General features: G+C 43.9%; 1 protein-coding gene across 2 annotated transcripts in view; it reads left to right on the top strand.

The window, feature by feature from the left end:
- Positions 1 to 20,296, top strand: part of IL2RA (interleukin 2 receptor subunit alpha) — a 50,926-nt gene that overhangs the window by 24,112 nt on the left and 6,518 nt on the right. The window contains exons 2-6 of one of the 2 annotated variants that reach the window (XM_008002194.3): positions 13,310 to 13,501; positions 14,957 to 15,067; positions 17,612 to 17,827; positions 19,365 to 19,436; positions 19,807 to 19,878. In XM_008002194.3, the coding sequence (XP_008000385.3) occupies positions 13,310 to 13,501; positions 14,957 to 15,067; positions 17,612 to 17,827; positions 19,365 to 19,436; positions 19,807 to 19,878 (663 nt within the window). Of the gene's footprint in view, positions 1 to 13,151; positions 13,502 to 14,956; positions 15,068 to 17,611; positions 17,828 to 19,364; positions 19,437 to 19,806; positions 19,879 to 20,296 lie in introns of those variants that run through there. The other variant, XM_073018704.1, reaches the window with a different exon arrangement.

Here is a 20,296-nt window from a genome sequence, read left to right as displayed (position 1 = left end):
AACATTTCCTTCTGTTTATTCCTTATCTAGACTTCCATTTTCCTACCCCATAGATACCCACTCTTATGCCTCTAACTTGCCTTCAACTCCTCTACTGTCTTGTAAATGTCCCATGTGTGCTTGAAAAAAGAGTTGGCTCTGCTATTGTTGGAATCAAATTTGTTAATTGTGGTTATGACATTTGATTATTCTTACTGATTTTCTGTCTGTTTGACCTATCCATCATAAACCACACTGTTAAAATTTCTCATTGTGATAGCAGATTTCTAAATTTATCCTTGTTTTGTCAATACTTGCTTTGTGTATTTTGAAGTTATGTTGTTGGGTGCATAGAAGTACGTAAGTGTTATGTTTTCCTGGTTCTCGTTTTGTATATTTTGAAGTAATGTTTTTGAGTGTATACACATATAGCATTTTTATGTTTTCCTGGTGAATTGAACCTTTAGCAATGCATACTGACTTTTGTATTTCTATTAATGCCCTTGCCTTGAAGTCTGATGTTAACATAACTCCTTGGAATCAATTGTCCATTCTTTTAGTTTCAAAATTTGGAGCTTTTATGCTTTAAGCATGTCTCTTATAAACAGCATATAACTGCATATTTTAAAAAATATATGCAGTCCAACATTCTTTAACTGCAGTTAGTCTATTTACATTGGTAATTATTACTGATATAGTTTGATGAATTTCCACTGTCTTATTTTGTTCCTTACATTTACCTTCTCTTTCTATGCATTTTCCCCTTCTTTTGATTTAAGTAAGTTTTTATCCTATTTTATTCTTTTTTTCCAATAGCTTGTAAGTTATTCACTTTACACTGTCATTTTAGATGTAATTTTTAACATTTTAACATGAATCCAGACTTTATAAAGCCCAGATTTAACCAATACAATAGCCTTCCTCTCAAATAATAAATAACCTTAGAACAAATTGCCTCCACAAACCTTTTCTACACAGTTCTGTCTTCTTCCTCCTTGCTTCTTTGTGTGCATTTATGTTTGCTATTTGAAAGAATTTCCTGAAAGTAAAAGTGAGATTTTTTAGAAGGCTGACATGAGGGCAGCAATGGTAGACTTTCACGTGACTCCTGTCCTACCACCCTGAGCTGTGTGGTTTAGGCAACTTACTTAATCTCTCTGAACCTCAATCTCTTGCTTTGTAAAGTGGGGATGACAATATCCACCTTTCAGAGCCATAATGAGCATTGAAGGTAGTATATGCAAAGAAGCAGCATATATGCAGGGATCAGATATCATAGTTATTATTACATAGATAACCCCAAATGGAGGGCCTGGGCCCTCTGACTTCTTCAAAGATAATAATCTGAACTAAACCACAACATCACACAAACACCTCCCAGCACCCAGATAGTTTAGATATAGCTCCACCTCTTTGTGAGAGATAACCTTCAACAGATAGGTGAAAAGCATGCTCCTTCCTGAAGATTATGATTCTGGGTGTTGGAAAAGCACTGAACTAGGAGTCAGGGAACCTGGTGATCTATTGTAATCCAAGGCTTGCCACAAACTTGTGGAATGACCACAGGCTCAGTGTTCTTATCTATAAGATGTAGAGGTTGGCCTAAATGATCTTTAAGGTCTCTTCTAGTTCCCATATTCTATGATACCATTAAAAGGGATGTTTGACAAGTTCCATGGTATTTTATTTTGCACCCAAACCACTTACTTTCTAAAGGCCTAAACTGCTGGTTTGAGTTTCCCAAGGAAGTGAGAGACAACCTTTGATATTATGCATATCTTTGGAGTTCTTATTAAACAGTAAACTTCACCTGACAATCAAAGAGAGCCTCTGGCTCCAACATCTTCTTTCCAGTCTCCTATAGGGATTTCCTCTGGGAGTCAACAAGCTTAAGGTGAAACTTGGCTAGGGGTCTAGGAGGAATTCTTTTCATTTCATGTTACAGACAGAGCATCTGAAATGAGAAGGGACCACAGGGAGTCAGTGACTGGAACAAGAGGAAGATTCGGATCTCTGACACCCACAATCTGTCTGATTCTGACGCAGAAGATGAACCACGTTAGAGCAAGAACCAGACTCTCTTCACCCAGTGGCCCAAGCTCTTGATGCATACCTGTGTCCCTTGTAAAGCTCAGTGAATCATCATCTAGACGTTTCCTGTGCTCCGTGCGTTATTCTAATCTTCACTGGGTAAAAGTAGAGCTTAAAGCTCTGATATATGGATAGGAAAGAGAAGAGGGATGAAGCCTTTACCCAGGGCTAGCTGGGCTAAGAGTAAAACAACTTGACCTTGATTCACCCAAGGGGCAAAGAATCTTATCTCAGACTCGGTCCACATCCTTTATAAGCCTCTTTTTCCTTTATCTTTCATGTTGCTCATATGGGCTGCAGGGGCCAAATGAGTTTTCTTTCACTTTGAACATCAGAGAAAAAAACAATGACAAAAAGTTACTCAACCCACAAACGTTTCTCACTCACCCACCTTTCCTCCAGCCAATGACGTTTTCACAACACCCTGTTAGATGCCGAGTGAGAACGCGTCTGGGCACAAACTGCTGTGGATGCAGATTGAGCAGTGCTCACTGTGCACTGGAGGCATGGGGGTCCTGTCGTCATCAAGCGGACAGATGGAGAGGGGACTGAGCGAGCAGCCGGGACTTTGCGCACTGGAAACTCTCACTATTCCAAGTGTGGCCTGGGATCTGCAGCCCTAGCATCATGTGGGAGCTTGTTAGAAATAGCCTCAGCGTCCACGCCTGCCCTGTCAAATCCCAATCTGCAAGATCCCGGGGGATCTGCACACACGCTGCTGTCAACAACCTCAGCACCGTCCTGCCGGCTCTAGAGCAGCCAAACGGGATGTCCTTCTTCTTCAGCAGTGGCATCTGCTCTCTAAAATGACTGTCCCTCACGTCTCCTTCCAGGGTTTGTATTTCTGGTTAACTCAAGGGACACAACAATTCTACTAATGAAGTGGTAAAAAGTAAAGGGATACCTTTCAGATTATGGGAGTGGAGCGGCGGGTATGTGGCAAAATCAAATAAAGAGGGCTCATGACTCCACGTCAGGGAAGAGCCACTGGCCTGCTGTTTATCTTTACTGTGAATGGGGTCTCTTTTTTGTTTGTTTGTTTTGTTTTGTTTTTACTTAACCTCAGTGGCAAGAAAAATGTGGCCTCTTGCCCGGAGGAGCAGAGAGTGACGCGGAAGGCAAAGACCACCTCATTTCACCAAGTTCCTTGGCTTTTATTTAAAATCCAAGACATAGAAGCTGCACATTTGTCCTTCTGGGAAAAGTGACAAGTGACTGAGAGCAGAGTCCAACAGTCAAAAGGAGAGAGCAGGTGCCTGGGAGTCAGAAAAGCTGGCTTGAATCCCTAAATCTGTCGCTGTTTGTCATGGGTTAGGTCGTTCTGGTCATCTATGGCAGGAGGACTACAAATGCCTGGCTTTTCCCTTTCCAGCAGGCACACAAGGAGACAGAGAAGTTGAATCTCTAGCAGTCCATTGAAAGGGAACCCCACAGTGCAAAGAGAAGCATTGTCGAGGGCCCTTCATCTGCACCCTCAGTTCTCCCAGACCTGTTCCATGGTGCATTCCAGAAGAGGTAGCTCTCCGTCACAGTCACTTGCGATTGCCAAGGTGTCAGCCAGACAAGGCAAAAGCTCCCAAGGGGTGTTACCCTTCAGCTGCATACAGAACTCTTAGAGGCAACAAATTCACGAGGAAAGATACACCCATGATCCTGTATTTCAGCCACAATGATGCAGGTGAGGTGGAAAAGGACGAGGAACAAGTGGGATTCTGTCCATGTCTGAGCATTCACGGCAAAATCCAACGTAAGATGTGGAACACACTCAACACCAGAAGAGCTCGGTTTGACTCTGTGCCTATGCCCTTGGTGTGGGTCCCAGGCCAAAGCCCTCGGCACTTTCAGGATTAATGAAAACTGCTGGCTGTCTCTTTTTCCCTCTGCCCACATAAAAGGCACAAAAACTAAAGGCAAAGGCCACCTCACTGCAGATCCTGTGGTTCAGGATTTTCCTCCTGGGAGCCCCGATTTCTTTTCTTTTCTCACCTTAACAGTGTCCAGAGTACTTTTATTGCCAGAATGAAGATACAGCCTGCTCAGAGCCACATGTGGGGCCCACCACTCAGGAACAAAGAGAGAGACAGATACTAAGCATGTGTGCAACAGAGAAAATCCAGCCCACAGAAACCGTGTGCAAGAGCAGCTCCGTCCAGCCTGAATGTGGCTTTGGGAAGCCCACTTAGAACTTGGTCTGCCGCCAGTCGCCAACTCAGAGCCTACTGCCATGAAGGCAGGCCGTGACTCTCCATTCCTGCCCACACAGGGAGACCCAGGGCAAACAGAAAGCCCCTAGGGGGGCCCAAGGGACCCTTGGCTCTCTCAGGGTCCCATTCAAGTTTCTGGGCTAGTCCTGGCAGACTAAATACCACTGAGTTGCCTTGGTGGGAGTAGGTGCTGGGCAGGGTGGACAGGAGCCCCACTGCTTCTCAGCCCTGTGCCAACCCCTTTGGGTAAGATCCTAAAGCAGGGTGGGGAGCCCCAGTTTCTAAGCCTTGAGTGTTTACCACCCTACACCCCCACCTCCAACTCCCGAATTGATCATCTCAAATTTTCCCACAGTCCGTAGACACCAGACACTTCAAATACTCTCAGAGAAGAAGGTGATGTCTACATCCAGAATAGTGCCAATACTTTAAAAGTACAGGGAGAAAAATATTCCCCTTCCCCTCTTCTAAGGAAAATTCTGTCTGCCTCCCAAGCTCCCAGGTCCCTTGTGGTGTGAGCTGGGGGAGTGCATAGAGCTGGGAATTGGAAAATATTCCAGGAGAGAATTATTTATGTTGAGAAGACCCATTGGGAGAAGCAGGAAGTGGGTCTGGAAAGACAGGAGGAAGTGTAAAGGCAGAGAAAAGCCCTTGTTAGCTGAATTTTGAGAAGTAATTTTTAGCATTCTTAGTGAGTAAAACTAGAGAATGAGGGCAGTGGTATGCTGTCTTAAAAAATAAAAGAATGATAATATAGGGAAAGATGATTTCAACATTTTGGAGTCATATAAATGGAATCCTCCTTTGTTATTACTGTGCAAGACTTTTAGACAAATTATTTTTTATTCTTTTTCTGGATGTTGTTCTGTTGCTGCTTTTATAACACTATGCTGAGAAGGGCTAAAAAAAAATCCCAAATTTATTCCCATTAGACTGAAAAAGAGCAACCCTCCAGCGTACCTTTCCACACACTCTTCTACCTCCTGCTGCCTTCAGCTGATGTTTGGCACTTCCTGGCAAGGCCTTTCAGGGAAAAGGATTACAGTCAAGCTCTTTAGTGGTTACTGAGCTACAGACCTGGAGGTGTCATAGTTCTAAATTCCAGGAAAGATTCTTTATGAAAGGAAAGTCTGTGAGAATAAGAAGTTCTGGAACCTCCCCTTGTCCCCGCATGACCTCTTCAGACGCTCAGATTAATTTATGATGACTCTGAAAATGCCCATTACCTCATCTAGCAAAACACACCCTCATGGAATGAAAGAGTTTCTAAGGTCACAAAACAGCTTCCAAGACAATTTGTCTCCTTCTTTTCAAATTGTTGTGTTTAGAAATGTTCTTGGCTTGTGATTGGCATTTCAGATTCCGAAAGCATCTGTGGTCAATCCTGGCTGTTTGTGCTAACGAATAATGACAAAAGAGTTGCTAAGTACGCTTCTCATTGATTTTGTTGAGCTAAAATTACTTGTAAAGAAAGGCACAGATCTGAGGCATACAATTTGATGAGTTTTGACAAATGTGTACAGCTGCATAAACGTTTTCATCACTTCTGCCTTCTGGTCAATACCCACCTACCACAAGAAACCACTGTCTGCTTTCTGTCTCTGGATATAACTTTTGTCTTTTTTTGGACTTCATATAAATGAAAGCAAAGTGTGTGCACTATTTTGTGTTTAGCTTATTTTGTTCAACGTAACATTTTTGAGATTTATCAATATTGCCCATGTCAATAGTTCATTATTTTTTTATTTTTGAGTGGTTTCTATAGTATGACTATGTCATAAGCTACTTATCTGTTCTCTCAATGATGGATATTTGAATTATTGAGTTGATTATTATTACTAAAGCTACTATGTCCTAGAATGGAAGGGGCTTAATAAAAGAAAGAAGTAAATAAATATTTTATAAAAGTCTTTCTGTAGACATATACCTTCATTCCTCTCAGATAAATACCTAGGAGAATTGCTGAATTGTAGGGTAGGTATATATTTAACTTCAATAAAAATACTTTCTTTTTGTTTGTTTGTTTTTGTTTGTTTGTTTGTTTTTGAGACAGAGTCTCACTCTGTTGCCCAGGCTGGATTGCAGTGGCATGATCTCAGCTCACTGCAACCTCTGCCTCCTGGGCTTAAGTGATTCTCCTGCCTCAGGCTCCAGAGTACCTGGGATTGCAGGCATGCACCACCATGCCTGGTTAATTTTTGTATTTTTAGTAGAGACAGGGTTTCACCATGTTGACCAGGGTGGTCTCAAACTCCTGACTTCAAATGATCCAGCTGCCTCAGCCTCCTACAGTGCTGAGATTACAGGCATGAGCCACCATGCCCAGCCAAAATACTTTCAAATAGTGTTCCAAAGTAATTGCATTACTTACACTGCCACCAGTAATGTAAGAGAGTTCCAGTAGCTCTACTTCCTCTCCAGTATTTGGTGTATCAGTCTTTTATCCATTTCCTCCATTTCCCCAATGGGCTATCTCATCATGGTTTTTGATTTGCATTTTATTGATACCTGATATTAAGCACACTTTCAAGTGTTTATTGATAATCATATATCTTCTTGGGGGAAGTGGCTGTTCAAGTCTTTGCCCATTTATTGGGTTGTTTGCCTTTTACTATTGTTTTGTTGTTCTTTATATATTCTGGACACAAGTGTTTGTGACAAATAAATATATTGCAAATATTTTCTCTCAGTCTTTTACTTTTTCATTTTCTTAATGTCTTTGGATGAGTAGACATTTTCCATTTTTTTCTTTTATAGTTAGTGCTTTTGCATCCTCTATAAGCAATCTTTGCCTATCTCCAACCTGCAAAGTCATTTGCCTTTATTTTCTTCTAAAATCCTTGTAGTTTTGCCTTTTATGGTTACATCTATAAGGTATAGACCTAGTATGTAGATCTTTATCTTTATACATATAATAAAATTAATTCTTGCATAAGAGGTGAGGTTTTTTCTCATACATTTATCCATTTGTTCCAGAAGCATTTGTCGAAAAGATTTTTCCTTTCTCATCGAACTTCCTTGGCACATTTATTTGTTTAAAATAAAAAATCAGTTGAACAAACATGAGTGAGTCCATTTCAGGACTTTCTGCTCTGTTTCATTTCTGTTTGTCTTTATACCAATACTATGCTGCCTTGATTTCCATAGTTTTATAGAAAGCCTGAATATCAGGTATCATGAATCCTCTAAATGTGTACATCTTTATGATTGTCTTAGATATTCTAGGTCTTTTGCGTTTCTAAGGAGGTTTCAGAAATAACTTCCGAATTTCTACTAAATATTGTGTTGGATTTTTAAACTGCAGTTGCCTTGAATTAATTGATCAATTTAAGGTGAATAGATTTTTTAAATGAATGTTCCGATCTATAAATATTGTATATTTTTCCATTTGCTTAATTCTTTTAAAATATGTCTCAGCTATATTTCAGAGTTTTCAGTTTAGTGGCATTACAAGTTTTTGGTAGACTTATTTATAAACATTTTATGTTTTTTGATGTAATTGTAAATACAATTTTTAATTTTTAATTTTCTAATTGGTTGTGTCAGTATATAGAACTAACTACAAGTGATTTTATATATATATATATATACTGAAATTGCTAACTTGCTAAATTCTAGTAGTCATTTTGCAGATTCCTCAGTAATTTTATGTAAACAATCACATTATCTGAGAATAATGTTCCTTATCTTGAAATCTACTTCCTGATATTAATATAACCACACCAACTTCCTTATGCTTATCTTTGTAGATTATGTCTTTTTCTATCCTTTTTTCTCAACCCATCATTTTTATTGTATTTAAAGTGTGTTCTCTTGAAGACAGCATATAATTGGGCCCTGCTGTTTAATCCAGTCTGAAAGTTTCTGTCTTTTAATGTATGGATTTTTGTCCATTTATATTTAATGTAATTACTGATAGGACTGGCTTTAAGTTCACCTTCTTGCTATCTGTTTCTTAGTTGTTCCCTTTCTGTTTTTATTACTCGATTCTTCCTTTTCTCTCTTCAGTTTGGCTCACCAAATTTAATATTCTTTTTAGCTACACTCTTTGTGGTATTATTTGGTGGTTTCTCTAGGCTATTCAGTATGCATCCTTAGCTTATCACAATCTACTTACTTAATATTGTACCATTTTCTATATGATATAAAAACCTAAAACAGTACAATTCCATTCTTCCTAACTTTTATACTAGAACTGCATGTTCAACAGAACCCACCGTACTATATTATTATTTTTGTTTTAAACAGTTGTCTTTCAAAGATGTTAAAAACAAAAAGTGGTCTTTTCACTTATCTAAATATTTATCAGTGTTCTTTATTACTTCATGTAGATTTATGTTGCTAGCTAGTGTAATTTCTCTGTTGCTTGAAAATTTTTCTTTAGCATAATGCAAATGTGCCATAATAAATTCTCTAAGCTTTCTTTTATCTGAAAATATACTAAATTCACCCTCGTTTTTGGAGGATATTGTCTCTAGGTAGATTTCAAGGCTGATGGATTTTCTTCTTTTAAAACTTTGAATTTGTTGTGCCATTGTTTTCTGGCTTCCATTGTTTCTGTTGAGAAGTCAGCTGTTATTCATCATTGTTCCCCTGTAGGTATGTGTCCTTTCCCTCTCACCGCTTTTAAGATGTTCTCATTATCTTTGGTTTTCAGCAGTTTAGCTGTGATGTACCTAGATGTGCTTTTCTTTATCCATAGCCTGCTTGGTGCAGTGAACATCTGGATCTGTAAATCCATATCTGTCATCAAATTTCAAACATTTTTGGCCATTATTTCTTCATATATTTTTTCTGCTCCATTCTTTCTCTCCTCTCTCCTTGGGAATTCAATGAAATGTAGGTTAGGCTATTTGATATTGTTTCACAGGATGCCAAAGGTCTATTCTTTTTCAAATTTCTTTTGTTCATCAGTTTGGATAATATCTATTGATTTGCCTTCAAGCCCTGGCTAGGCTCATTTCAGATACTGTAACTTTTAGTTTTATTTGCTTATTTTTAAAAATGTTGGTTGGCCATGGTGGCTCACACCTGTAATCCCAGCACTTTGGGAGGCCGAGGCAGGTGGATCACCTGAGGTCAGGAATTCGAGACCAGCCTGGCCAACATGGTGAAACCCTGTCTCTACTAAAAATACAAAAATTAGCCAGGCATGGTGCCACACACCTGTAATCTTAGCTACTTGGGAGACTGAGGCAGGAGAATCACTTGAACCTGGGAGGCAGAGGTTTCAGTGAGCCAAGATTACACCACTGCACTCCAGCCTGGGCAACAGAGGAAGACTCCATTTCAAAATAAAAAATTACTAGTTTTCATTTATCTACTGAGATATCCTATTGTTACACTCATTATAACCATTTTTTCTTTAAATTAGCAGTTGGCAATTTTTTTCTGAAAGGGTCAGAGAGTAAATATTTTAGGTTACCTGGTCATGTTACTCCACTGCAACTACTCAACTCTGCCATTATAGCAGAAAAGCAGCCATAGACAAAATGTAAATAAATGGGTGTGTCTTTCTTCCAATAAAACTTTATTTATAAAAATAAACCACTGACCATGGTGGCTCACTCCTGTAATCCTAGCACTTTGGGAGGCCGAGGCAGGTGAATCACCTGAGGTCAGGAGTTCAAGACCAGCCTGGCCAACGTGGCGAAACCTCATATCTACTAAAAACACAAAAATTAGCCGGACGTGTTGGTGCATGCCTGTAATTCCAGCTACTTGGGAGGCTGAGGTAGGAGAATCGCTTGAACCCAGGGGGCAGAGGTTGCAGTGAGCCAAGATTGCACCATTGCACTCCAGCCTGGGCAACAAGAGCAAAACTCTGTCTCAAAAATAAATAAATAAACAAACAAACAAACAAACAAACAAATAAATAAATAAATGGCAGCAAATCTGCAGGTCGTAGTTTACTGACCTCTGCTTTAAGACATTGAGCATACTTACTACGACTGTTTTAAACTCCTTTTGTGCTAATTCCAAAATCTGGGTCAATTTAGGGGTCTGTTTTGTTTTTTTTTTGAGACAGACTCTCACTCACTCTGTAACCTAGGCTGGGGTGCTCAGCTCACTGCAACCTCCCCCTCCCAGGTTCAAGCAATTCTCCTGCCTCAGCCTCCTGAGTACCTGGGACTACAGGCATGCGCCACCACACTGGGCTGATTTTTTGTATTTTTAGTAGAGATGGGGTTTCACCATGTTGGCCAGACTGGTCTCTAACTCCTGACCTCAGGTGATCTGCCTGCCTTGTCCCTGCAAAGTGCTGGAATTACAGGCGTGAGCCACCACACCCAGTCAATCTTACGGGTCTGTTTCTATTGAGCACTTTTTTGAGTAGGTCAAGTAGGTCACATTTTCCTGTTTCTTCACATGTCTAGATTTTCTTTTAACTTGCTGGATATTATGAACTATACATTATAAAGGGTCTGGATTATCTTGTGGTCCTTTAAAAGGTAAGGCATTTTGCTCTGACAGGCAGGTAAATGACTAGCACATCCTCTTGTCTATTAAAACCTCTTGGTTTTAATCTTTGTAAGGGCAGGTCTATTTTGGTTTCGAAATTCATCCTAGGGATGTCTCTTTCTCTAGAGCAGGATTGGAAAACTACAACCCACAGCTCAGACACTGTTTTCATAAATAAAATTTAGTATAACTATTCTTCTCTTAGCCCTCACAATGGGCGATCAGGGCTAAGTCTCACTGAGTTCTGCCCTGTTCAGGTTCAGACCAGCTCTTGGCTAAGAACCTGGGGTGGACCCCTATACATATTTTTTGAGCACCCTTCATGTAGTGCCCTCTCCAGAGCCCCACCCCACAAATCCCAGTCATGTTACGTCAATGAGACCACCACTCTGCTTGGGCTCCACTTGGGTGCTGCCTGGGAGGAAAGCACCCCAGGAAGGAAGCCAGGGCAACCGTGGGCGCCTCTCGTGTGTTTCCCTCCTCCCAAATCATGTAGCCCTGAGCTGCCTGTTGTTCAGCACCTGAAAGCACTTGCTGTATACATTTGGGCTGGTTTCACAGCTGTTTCAGCAGAAACATAAGTTTTGGTCCCAGTTACTCTGTGATGGCTGGAAGCAAAAGTCTTCACTGGTTTTTCTGATTATTATCCATGTCTTGCTTTAGCAACAGATTTATCTTCTGATATATAAAATATTGGTTGGTGTTGATGTATAATAAGTGCCAACAAATGGTACCAGTGATATAAGAAGTACAGAGAGACAATCTTTTGCGAGAGTTAAAGGTTAAGGTAAACGTCAGTCCAGTCTCTATCTGAATTACCATTCTCTTTTTCTGGACAGTGAAAAAAAGGAAAGGAACAGAACTACCATCTATTCCACGTCTGTTATTTTCTGGGCTTTCATCAAGTTACCTTAGTATATTATTTGCTGTAATCATTAAATCAATAAAATAATTATTATTATACCACATCTGAACCTTAGAGAAGTAAAACAATAAAACTATGTAGCTTGTAAGCTGCTGGAGCTAGAAGTTAGAAACTCATCTTTCTCCCTTCCCACCATGCTGCTGCTCTTGCCTTATCATGAGATTACCAGAATTTTTTGAGCACTTATGTTGCCTGTTCCTGTTCCACCGTAATTTCTAGCCCATGAAGCCCATTTAAATTGCTTTTGCTTAGTCCCTTGTTGGTTAGAGATGGGCCAAGCTGTCTGATTTCTCCCTACCTTTGGTTCCTTTTGTTTTGTTTTCTTTTCTTTTCTTTTTGGAGACAGAGTCTCGCTGTGTCACCTAGGCTGGAGTGCAGTGGCGTGATCTCGACTCACTGCAACCTCCGCCTCCTGGGTTCAAGCGATTCTCCTGCCTCAGCCTCTTAGCCTCCTGAGTAAGTGGGACCATAGGCACATGCCACCACACCTGGCTAATTGTTTTGTATTTTTAGTAGATACTGTGGTTTTCACCAGGCTGGCCAGGCTGGTTTCGAACTGCCGATCTCATGTGATCTACCCTTGGCCTCCTAAAGTGCTGGGATTACAGGCATGAGCCACTGCGCCCAGCCTCGCTACCTTCAGTTCTTAGGGGTGTCAGGAGAGTCCTGAGTCATTGGATGGGGATGGTCTTCTAGATGACAAGATGCTGGGCAGAAACTAAGTGCATAGAGAAGCTTCACTCAACCTGAACAACTAATACACAACCGGCCAACCCACAGCCATGAGTACAGCCAGCAGCCCTGATCAGCCTCCGTGTGGGCTTCCATCCATGGAGAGGCCACAGACTCCTGCTTTCCTGCCTCTTCCTGTCCCTGTCATCTCCCCGTCCGTCCACTTCCTTTATCCAGCATGTGATATTTCCCCCCCAAATCTAATCTCTTAAAGCAGAGAAACTGTTGCAAAGTAGGCAATGGAATTATTTTTCTGATTAGACCTGTGCCACATTTCCTTGTAATAGTTTAATGTTTGACCACTGCTTCTGGTGTCTTTAGTGAGATACCAGGGTCCATTTTTCAGACTGAGGGAGGGTAAGGTCTTCATAATATAAGAAGGTATTTGGTGAACTCAGAGGTGAGCAGGTGGGTGAGAAACACACATTTCCTATTTGCCAGACATTGAGTGAAGTTCTTTCTGTATATTTCTCAAAAAATGGCACAGAGTCATTAATTATAGAAAGTCTAACAATTTGTATATCCTGAAAAGTATTTTGCACAGACACATTTTGCCCCTCAATTAAATGTACGTAACTTTGCTCCTTCCTTTCTTCACGTTCCTTGGCCCTCCTCTCTCCGTACTTGCTTGACATGAGGCATAATCAGAATAAAACCTCATTAATTTCTACTTATCTAGTTTGAAATACATTGTGCTTTGGAGAGGAGCTTGGTCGTAGCTAACTTTTGAGCCAGCTCTGATACAAAGGTTTCTGAAGAACAATGGGAGCAGCCTTAGTTCCTTTCTCACAAAAAGTGGGGCATACCATCTTTTAAATAAAGTGAAGAAATATGCGATTAAGTTATTATAGGATTAAATATGTGAGTACTTGCCCGGGGCCTCTTGAGCTCCTAATAGTCTTCTTTTGCTTTGCAGAGCTCTGTGACGATGACCCGCCAAAAATCACACACGCCACATTCAAAGCCGTGGCCTACAAGGAAGGAACCATGTTGAACTGTGAATGCAAGAGAGGTTTCCGCAGAATAAAAAGCGGGTCACCCTATATGCTCTGTACGGGAAACTCTAGCCACTCATCCTGGGACAACCAATGTCAATGCACAAGCTCTGGTAAGTGTCCCTTCTGTGACTACCGAGAAAAAGAGAACTGCAGCAGAGTGAGACAAAGCCCAGCTTCGGTTCACTCAGCCCTATAGACACAAATGGGCCAGTTCAGTCTACAGGATAACTAATTTTAGTGGTTCCTGAAATAGTCATTCACTAAACACAATCTTTTTTTTTTTTTTTGAGACAGAGTCTCACTCTGTTGCCCAGGCTGGAGTGCAATGGCGTGTAATCTCAGCTCACTGCAACTTCCGCCTCCCAGGTTCAAGTGATTCTCCTGCCTCAGCCTCCTGAGTAGCTGGGATTATAGGCTCCCACCAGCACGCCTGGCTAATTTTCGCATTGTTAACAGAGATGGGGTTTCACCACGTTGTCCAGGCTGGTCTCAAACTCCTGACCTCAAGTAATTCGCTCGCCTCAGCCTCCCAAAGTGCTGGGATTACAGGCATGAGTCACCGTGCCGGCCACACAATTCTATTTTTATTTTTGAGACAGTCTCACTCTGTCACCCAGGCTGGAGTGCAGTGGTGCAATCTCAGCTCACTGCAACCTCCACCTCCGGAGTTCAAGTGATTCCTGTGCCTCAGCTGCCCGAGTACCTGGGAGTACAGGTGTGCACCACCATGCCTGGCTAATTTTTTTATTTTTAGCAAAGATAGGGTTTCACCATGTTGGCCAGGCTGGTCTCAAACTCTTGGCCTCAAGTGATTCTCCTGCCTGGGCCTTACAGGCTCACACCACCATGCCTGGCTAATATTTTGTATTTCTTGTTAGCGATGGAGTTTCCCCATGTTGTCCAGGTTGGCCTTAAACTCCTGGGCTCAAGCAATCCTCCTGCCTCAGCCTCCCAAAGTGCTGGGATTATAGGTGTGAGCCACCACGCCTGACCTAGATGCCCTCTTTTATCCTGAGCCAGAATTCTGATCACCCCCCTCATTGGGGCACTCAGACTCAACTTCTTTGCCAAACTCTTCACAATAGACAGGACTGTTCTAGAAGTTTCTTTGTCATTGTGTTAAGATGGTGTCTCTAACTTTAAGCATTCTGAGCAGTCTTAGGGAGCAAAGGATCAGTGCGTTGTGGAGTAAGACCACTCCTGCTGCCGTCAAACAACTCAAAAACAATTGATAGCAAGCAAGGAGTCCCTTTTGGTGAGACACACACACATACACACATAACATACATGACATACACAGACACGCATACACACGTTCAAATACATGTCGTGGGCATTGCCATATGCACATGAATACCCAGAGGCCGGTGCTGGGAGGGGTGTGAGCAGGCCCCACCCGAGGGACGGCGTGCTCTGGTTTCATCTTTGTAAGCTCAGCAGCCAGACACCGCCAGACACATCGTGGGCACTGGACAAGTGTGCTTCTGAAGTGAATGAACACATGAACGGTGTTTTCTGTTAAGCATTTGTGGAATTATCTGCATCATTCCATCTATATTTTTTAGCTGCTCGGAACACAACAAAACAAGTGACACCTCAACCCGAAGAACAGAAAGAAAGAAAAACCACAGAAATGCAAAGTCAAATGCAGCTGGCGGACCAAGTGAGCCTTCCAGGTGAGAGATGAGTCTGCCCTCCAGCTAACTCCTGAGAGCCCACCCTTCTCTTGCAGGCGGATGATGTATATCCAAAGGAAGAAAGTCTGCCCTGCCTTCTGTAAACACGTGCATGTTGCTCCCTCCTCCCAGGACATCATTGCAGACAAGAGCTAGTGCAGAGCTGCCCAAAGGCTGTTTGCTCAGCAACTCGAGCCAATCTGACGGCAGCCAATCCAGGTCTGGGCTCACTCCCTGGTTTGGTAACTGGCCAAATAGAATTCAACCCAAATTCAACTCAACTTACAATCATCTGTTGGGTGTATGTGCCAGGCCCTGCTGACAGAAGACACAAACAAGAGTGTGACAACGATCCCCACCCTCCAGGAAACGCTCTGCGTCTTCCCCTTCAGCACAAAACAACGCACCACAAAAAAATTATTCACTTCCCCATATTTCTTCCAGGGCAAGGTTGTAAAATGGACATGCCACACTTGTGAGTCTCAAAAGTTCCAGACGCATGTGTCCCGGCCAGCAGTCTGTGCATGAGTGAGCACTGCGGCTGTTCCTTGCCTGCCCTCAGCTTTCCTATGACTGAATGGTGGTTCACTCATGGTGTCAAGAAAATGGGCCAGGTGCAGTGGCTTATGCCCATAATGCCAGCACTGTGGGAGTCCGAGGCGGGCAGATCACTTGAGGTCACAAGTTCAAGACCAGCCTGGCCAACATGGTAAAACCCTGTCTCTACAATCATACAAAAATTGGCCGGGCATGGTGGAGGGCGCCTGTAGTCCCAGTTACTCAGGAGGCCAAGGCACGAGAATTGCTTGAAATCAGGAGGCGGAGGTTGCAGTGAGCGGAGATTGCACCACTGCACTCCAGCCTGGGTGACAGAGCAAGACTCTGTCCCTCCTCAAAAAACAAAACAAAAAAGAAAAAAGAAAAACAGAACCTGCTAGGAAGAATTGAGCTTTCTAAGGTCAGGGGCTGACCTTAGGAGACTTCAGAGCCCTTTGCTAATTTTACAGCCTTACAAAGAACTGTATCAGGCACCATCCCATTTGAGCCTGGCAATACAATGAGTCAGGACCAGGAAGGGTTACTTCAATTTACTGAAGAAACTGAGATGCAGAAAAGATCAAAAGATTTGGCTAAGTTCACATAGTAGGGCTGGAATCAGACCTCAGGTCTCCCACATTAGATGAGGAAACTTTCTCCTGATTACTTATTTTAAAAGAGTTTGAGTTTATAGCTTCCATTATTTTATTTTTTTAAACAGCCTCATCTAGGGGCACAGTTGCAACACGATGTTCTTACTCCTTCCCCCTCCGACTTTGTCCTGGACTGGTGTTTCCAAGCACATTTGTTTGTTTTGTTCTACTTCCCCCATATCACCCTGCACAGTTATTGGAAAGCTTCAAAGAGGCCAATGCTTAGTGTCCTTTCTCCAAGGCTGGCTCTGCCTGAGGGATGTTTCAAAGATTGTCTCAGTTTGGGTGTTTTCATTGGAAAGAAGCAAATCCAATTCCAACACGTTCAGACAGTTATGAATTGTATTGGTTGTCAACCAACCTTTTATCCTGAGACCAAAACACAAGGTCAGTCGTGATGTTCAATGTGCCGCACGGCAGGAGCCAGCCTGGGACAGGACCACCCAGCTTCCTGCTGGGCCAGAGGCTCTGTAGGACATTTACAGAGGCTCTGTTGGGTATGCAGGGTTGGGGAGAGTCTGGAAGTTCAGAGCACGTGTGCAGTTTCACAGGTTAAGGTTAGAGGGCACATACAATTCCATATGTCCAGGTTGGGGGCTGTGGGTGGGGAATCCAGAGATTTAATCAGAGTAAGACATGGTCTCAGGCCGCAGGTCAGTCAGACCTGGGATGTAGTTGGGTGAGTGGAAAGTTCTGGGAATGGGAAATTTTGAGAAGCCTTGAAAGGGCACATGTGTGTCAAGCTTCAGTGTGGCTTGATCAGAGATGGTGCTCCATTTCTCTAAGGTTCCCTCAGCCCGTCCCTCCTCCTGACTTTGGAGTTGCTCCCAGGCCTTCCACCATCATCCCAAGATGTCCACCCGCTGCCCCCAAGAATGTGCTTCCTCACTTGTCCAGCAGAAATCCAAGGTGGTCTTCATGCTCCATTGGCCCAAATAGGCTTGAGCCTGCCCTTGTGTCTCAGCCGAGACTGCCCCGCCCACTCCTGTCCACTGTCAACCCCTGCACTGTCTTCCAAGAGCCGGCTGTGGTGTTCCTCTCTCGGGGCAGCACCAACCGGAATGAATCGCTCATTTCTCTGTGTTCCCATCGCCAGCATCTGCTATCCTTCACATGCCTTTCTTACACAATCCACTGTCCGCCCCTTGCAGGAGTGACAGGGTCTTCATGCCTTCCTACGGGGCCTAGCGAACTTGCCCACGCTCAGATGTTCTCAACATATATTGGTTGAATGAAAGGATGAGCAAGCAGTCAAAAGAGTAAGAATCAAGGTCCAGTCCCTAGCAAGAGGCAACCTGGACTCACTCGCAGTGCTGTCCCCAACTGCCTTCAGAGCATTCCTTCCACCTTCCAGGTCACTGCAGGGAACCTCCACCATGGGAAAATGAAGCCACAGAAAGAATTTATCATTTCGTGGTGGGGCAGACGGTTTCCTACCAGTGCATCCAGGGATACAGGGCTCTACACAGAGGTCCTGCTGAGAGCGTCTGCAAAATGACCCACGGGAAGACAAGGTGGACCCAGCCCCAGCTCATATGCACAGGTGAAACGGAGCCCAGTCAGTTTCCAGGTATGGTGGCTCCCTTCTGGGATCCACAGTGTTGCTTTTCTCTATCAGGCTGACCAGGGCGGAATCCCTGACCTCTCCTGCTGTGTGTCCTTAGACAAGCCCCTTGATCTCTCTGGGCTTTCATTTTCTCTCATTCTGAAAAAAAAAAAAAAAATTTTTTTAAATAGACCAGATGGACTCCAAGGGCTCCTTCAATGAAGGTTCCCCTGTGCCCTGAGTGGGGAGAAAGGTTGGAGACAGAAGAGAAGGAAAGCTCTCTCCTAAGCACCCTAGATGCTGCCTCATAGTTGGTCCTGAGTCCACTACTTCTCTAAGCCCCCAAGGCCTCCTCTGGCTCCAAGGGCAAGTCCAGTTTCCCACTCACGCATTTTTCCTCTTACTGGTGATCGTGTAAATGCATGATTTGAACAGTACCCTGCAGTCAGCATGCTCCTTGCCCTTGTGCCATTCCCCAGCGGAGCTTGGATAAATCAACACAAAATGTGCAGTGTCGGGACTTACTCAGTGCACATGCACACACACACATGCATGCAAACGCTCAGCCCACCGATGTCGAGCTCTCCTGCTATCTTCCTTCTGAAATCTTATTAGTATCGCGACAATCAAAAGTGACTTACATGCAGGCTGGGCGCGGTGGCTCATGCTTGTAATCCCAGCACTTTGGGAGGCCAAGGCGGGCAGATCATTTTAGGTCGGGAGTTTGAGACCAGCCTGGCCAACATGGTGAAACCCCATCTCTACTAAAAATATAAAAATTATCTGGGTGTGGTGGTGGGCACCTGTAATCCCAGCTACTCAGGAGGCTGAGGCAGGAGAACCACTTGAACTCAGGGGGTGGAGGTTGCAGTGAGCTGAGATCACACCACTCCACTCCAGCCTGGGGCAACAGCAAGACTCTGTCTCAAAAATAAAAAAAAAAACAACAAAAAAAACAAAACCCACTTACATTCAACCATAAGTATTCCTGGTTTTCTTGCTCACTGCACTTCTCATACTCCATGTCCTTCTCTTGGGTTCCCTGGAGAGGCTGTTTTGTTCCTGTAGCAATCTCCCTGGGCCACCCTGACAGCCAGGGAATGCCTGCTGCTTCCTTGGAAGAGGGTGAGAGGTAGGGCAGAGCCAGGGTTGCTACCCCTCAGGAGGACTGGAGAACCTGGCACAGAAGCAGCTGTCCCTTAGTGCATCTCTGCTCCATCCAATGGTTCAGTGACATTTGTATTATCATGACCTGTTTCCAACTCACAGATGGAAACCCAGACTGAGTAGGGAGGCTGGGGAGAAAGCATTGCTCAGAGATTTGGGGACAGCCAGGGTCAGAGTTAGAATTCAGCCTCGTCTGCTCTGCTGAGGCCACTTCACAGCTTCCCAGTGCCCCTGGTGTGGAACCATGTGAGGTGGCATCCCCGGCGAAGTGCCCACACCAGGATTCATGCCTCCTCAGGCATATCTGGGGCCGGCTACCCAGGGCAGGCGGGGTGGGAGTGAGGCCCTGACTCCTGTCTTTAGCTCCACCAGCATCACTCACTCTCTCCCCCAGGTGAAGAGGAGCCTCAGGCAAGCCCCGACGGCCTTCCTGAGAGTGAGACTTCCCGCCTCGTCACAACAACAGGTGCGGGAGAAGACAAACGCTGGACCCCAGAGGCCTAGTCCAAAAGAGCAGGGGTGGCCAGGAGCCAGGCTCGGAGAGATGGGCGGAGGTGACCTGTAGGGGAGAAGCCCACAGCAGCCTCCTCTCCCTCTCAGCAGGGAAAGGGCCTCAGTGACCTGCAGGCCCCAAAGCAAGTGTCAGAAAGAGGGAAGCCAGGACCAGGACCAAGCACGGTCCCCAGGCAGAGATGGAATTCCTGTCCTCACCACCACCACGTGTCTCCTACCAGCCTCTGAGCTTCTCATCCACAGAGACGCCCTGACTTCCTTTAGCCTCGTGCCATCCTAAAGTCACAATAGCAGGAGTGTCTCTCTTTATCTCTTTTTCACAGATTTTCGAATACAGACAGAAGTGGCTGCAACCATGGAAACGTTCATATTTACAACAGAGTACCAGGTAGCAGGTGAGTGGGGCACTGGCTTTGTGGACAAAATGTACACCAGGCTGAGATATGGACAGGTTGACTGGTTGGTAGGTTAGTTGGTTGGTTGGTAGGTTGATAGGTAGGTTGGTTAGTTGATTGGCAAGTTGGTTTGTAGGTTGGGAGGTTAATTGGTTAGTTGGTTGGTTGGTTGGCAGGTTGGTTTGTATGTTGGTGTATTAGTTGGTTGGTTGGTAGGTTGGTAGATTGGCAGATTGGTTGGTTAGTTGGTTGGTAGTTTGGTTGGTAAGTTGATAGGTTGGTTGGTAGGTTGGTTGGTAGGGTGGTAGGTTGGTAGTTTGGTTGGTTAACTGGTTGGTTGATTGGTTAGTGGGTTGGCTGGTAGTTTGGTAGATTGGTTGGTTGGTTAGTTGGTTGGTAGGTTAGTTGGTTAGTTGGT

Source organism: Chlorocebus sabaeus, chromosome 9, assembly GCF_047675955.1.
Source record: "Chlorocebus sabaeus isolate Y175 chromosome 9, mChlSab1.0.hap1, whole genome shotgun sequence".
Taxonomy (NCBI): Eukaryota; Metazoa; Chordata; class Mammalia; order Primates; family Cercopithecidae; genus Chlorocebus; species Chlorocebus sabaeus.
The sequence above is the reverse complement of the archived record's forward strand: the minus strand, read 5'-3'. Positions and strand labels throughout refer to the sequence as shown.